General features: G+C 30.6%; 1 protein-coding gene across 1 annotated transcript; it reads right to left on the bottom strand.

Moving 5' to 3' along the window:
- Positions 1-633: 633 nt before the first annotated feature.
- LOC130818127 (probable steroid-binding protein 3) lies at positions 634-1,270 on the bottom strand. Its single transcript, XM_057684170.1, has one exon. It carries the CDS (start codon positions 1,114-1,116, stop codon positions 817-819), a length of 300 nt encoding a protein of 99 aa, XP_057540153.1. The 5' UTR covers positions 1,117-1,270; the 3' UTR covers positions 634-816.
- Positions 1,271-3,289: the final 2,019 nt, after the last annotated feature.

The raw sequence follows: 3,289 nt of genomic DNA, 5'->3' as shown, positions 1-3,289 counted from the left end.
CTTGCAAAGGAAGTTAGATTTACTCTTAGATTAATTCAATAAGAGTTCCACTGACACTATCATTTTGGACCAAGTAGTAAAATCAAAAGTTTTGAGATTTTTAAGCCCACCCATCAAATACCAAATTAAGTTCCAAAATCACCAACATAAGTTCAAAAAGTCAAATTATTTGACAAACTTAGAATTATGCAATATTATAATTCTTCCATCATATACCATCAACTAGTCAAATTACCAACATTCAAAGTTATAAATTTTAAACAACCCATATAACAAATTACAAAAAATTAATCCAATAATATCTTTAAAAACTCTAATAATTGACGAATTTATTATTATAGAGGTTATCGTTCTTATGATTATCATATATACATCCATCAACAACCAATATACTCTAATTCCCAACATTGAAGTCTGAAACTTTGAGCAACCAATATAAGAAAGCACAAACATTACTTCAAAAAGTCAAATTAATTGATGAAATTATTATCATGATAGAGCATATTATTCTTACAATGATCAGATATCCATTAACAACTCAAGTACTCAGATTCCCAACATAAAAGTCAGAAACTTTCAACAAACCTAGAATATATAACAAACCACAAACATAAATCTAAAAAGTCAAAATAATTGACAAAGTTATTATTTTAGAGCTTATCATCCTTACAATTATCATATATCCATCAATAACTCAATTACTCAAATTTCCAACATTAAAGACAGAAAATTTGAACAAACAACAAGAGATTCACAACATTTTATCCATATACTGAAAGAACAATACATAATAAAAATACTATTTCACTATTATTCTCAAACAACACGGCCAACAACAGGGTACTTAGCTTCAAATTTCTTCTCCCAATCAGCAAGAACCTCAAGCTCTTTTTCAGAAAGCCCATCAATGGAAGAAACAACATCTTCTTCATTCTTGCTCATTTTAGCAAGAGCTCTACTAGCATCTTTACCTGCAAAGATGGCATATGCACCACCAGGCCCATAAAAATTCTTACCAGTTGAGACATCAAAAACCCGGCCCTTGATTGCTACGTAAATGGGCTTTGATGGGTCAGAGCCATCGTAGTTTTTGAGCTGTTGTAGGGTGAACTCCATTGGTGATCTTCAGAGTGGTCGGAGAAAGAAAGGGTTTTTGAGAAGGGAGAATGAGTGATGTAATGATTGATTGATTACTATAGGTAAAGGGGTTATAGGTAAAGGGGTTATTTGAGGATTGATTCGCCTAATTGCTACGCTACATTAATGTTTTTGTCCAATTGATCTTGGAATTTTTTTACCCAATCCAAAAAGTTCGCTACGTCGTCACTTTTTTTTTTAATAAAATTATTAAGATGTCCTTAAAATATTTTTTAATTATAAATCAACCATTATTATTACTAAATTAAATTTATAAATAATAATTAAATTTAAAAAATTATTAATTTTATTAAAGAAAATAATTTTTTTAAATCGAAAAATAAACCTAATCACACGTTTTGTGTTGAAATTTGATACATAATTACTCTTTTGGCCAAAACTTTTGCACTAATATATGACACGGTCTCACAGTGAGACCATCTTTATTGGGCTGGCCTAATATATATTTTTTGTCTTAAAACAATCACTTATAACATTATAGTGACACTTAAAATTATAATATAATTATTTTTTATATTCTTAGAGTGATAACTTATGACCTTAAAACGATTACTTAGAATCTTTAAGTAATCAATTGAAGAAATGAGCTATTATATGGACTGATCTCATGGTCTCATACAAGACGAGTTGAAACTTTTGATAGGAAATCACATTCCTGTAATGTTTGCAGCATTAGAACCTAGACTTTAAGATCTTTCCAATGATATATTACATGCCAAATTCCAATAACCGAGCAAGAAATTATGATCGTTTAAAATTTGATATATGTTGAATCTTTTGGACATAATTTTTTATTAAAAAAATCTTATTAATGCAAATTTTATGGCATTAGAATCAAGACTTCAAGAGCTTTCCAACGACATTTTATATGTCCATTTTTGACAATCGAGCGAGAAATTACGACTTTTTAAAATTTGTAGTGATTTCTAACATCCAGTCGCGCGCGATCGGACCGCGGTGAAATCGCGCGTTTTACGCGATCATACCGTGGTTCGGTCGCGCGCGACTAGATGTTAAAAATCCCTGTAATATTTTAAATGGTAGTCATTTCTCGTTCAATTGACGGAATTGGGCATATAATATGTTATTGTAAAGCTTTTAAAGTCTAATTTCTAATAACGCAAACCTTGAATTAATACGATTTTTATGACCAAAAGATTGAACATGTATCAAATTTCAGTACAAACTAACTTTAAGTGATCGTTATTTCTTGATCGGTTATCGGAATTGGGCATATAATATATCATTGGAAAGATCTTGAAGTCTAGGTTGTAATGCCGTAAACATTGCAATTATATGATTTTCTTGTTAAAATTTATAGCCAAAAGAGTGAACATGTATCAAATTTCAATACAAGCATTTTGTTTTTAGATTAATGATTTTTAGTTTTAACTTGTTTTAATTCAATGAGTGTTTGGAGAGAGTTTTTAGGGAGATGATAGAGATTGAAGGTATAAACAATAACCAGGAGCATTCTTGAAAGTTTAATATATAAGGGGTGGCGACAAAATGAAAAGGGCTGCGAAAAACGTGCAACTGAACCGCGGTCCAATTGTGTGTTTTACACGACTCTACCGCGTTCTAGTTGCGCGTTTTGCGCGATTGGGTGTACTAAAAATCAAAGCAAACTTTAAACGGTCATAATTTCACACTCGGGTATCAAAATTCATGTAGTATGTCGCTGAAAAGCTCTTTAAGTCTAGTTTTTAATGCCACAAACCCTACATTAATGAGATCTTCCTATAAATGGTTTTGGCCAAAAGAGTGAATATAAGTCAAATTTCAACACAAGCAACCTTTAAACTATCGTCAATTCGCGGCCGGTTATCAGAATTTGACATATAATATATCATCAGAAAGATCTTGAAGTATAGTTTCTAATGCCGCAATAATTGCATTTATATGACTTTTGTATCAAAAATTATAGCAAAAATAGTGAGCATGTGTCAAATTTCAGCACACATATATTTTTTTAAGTTAACGATCATTATCAATGCTTATCGAATCATTTTGGTGATCATTTTTATTTGCCATAGTGCTTCAATGTTGACTTTTAGTTCAGAGAGTTTTTTAGAGAGAAATTAGAGAGATAAAGTTATGAGATTTCATCTAGGGCGATATTGAAAATTTA

The sequence above is a fragment of the Amaranthus tricolor genome, chromosome 7 (genome assembly GCF_026212465.1).
Source record: "Amaranthus tricolor cultivar Red isolate AtriRed21 chromosome 7, ASM2621246v1, whole genome shotgun sequence".
Classification (NCBI taxonomy): domain Eukaryota; kingdom Viridiplantae; phylum Streptophyta; class Magnoliopsida; order Caryophyllales; family Amaranthaceae; genus Amaranthus; species Amaranthus tricolor.
The sequence above is the reverse complement of the archived record's forward strand: the minus strand, read 5'-3'. Positions and strand labels throughout refer to the sequence as shown.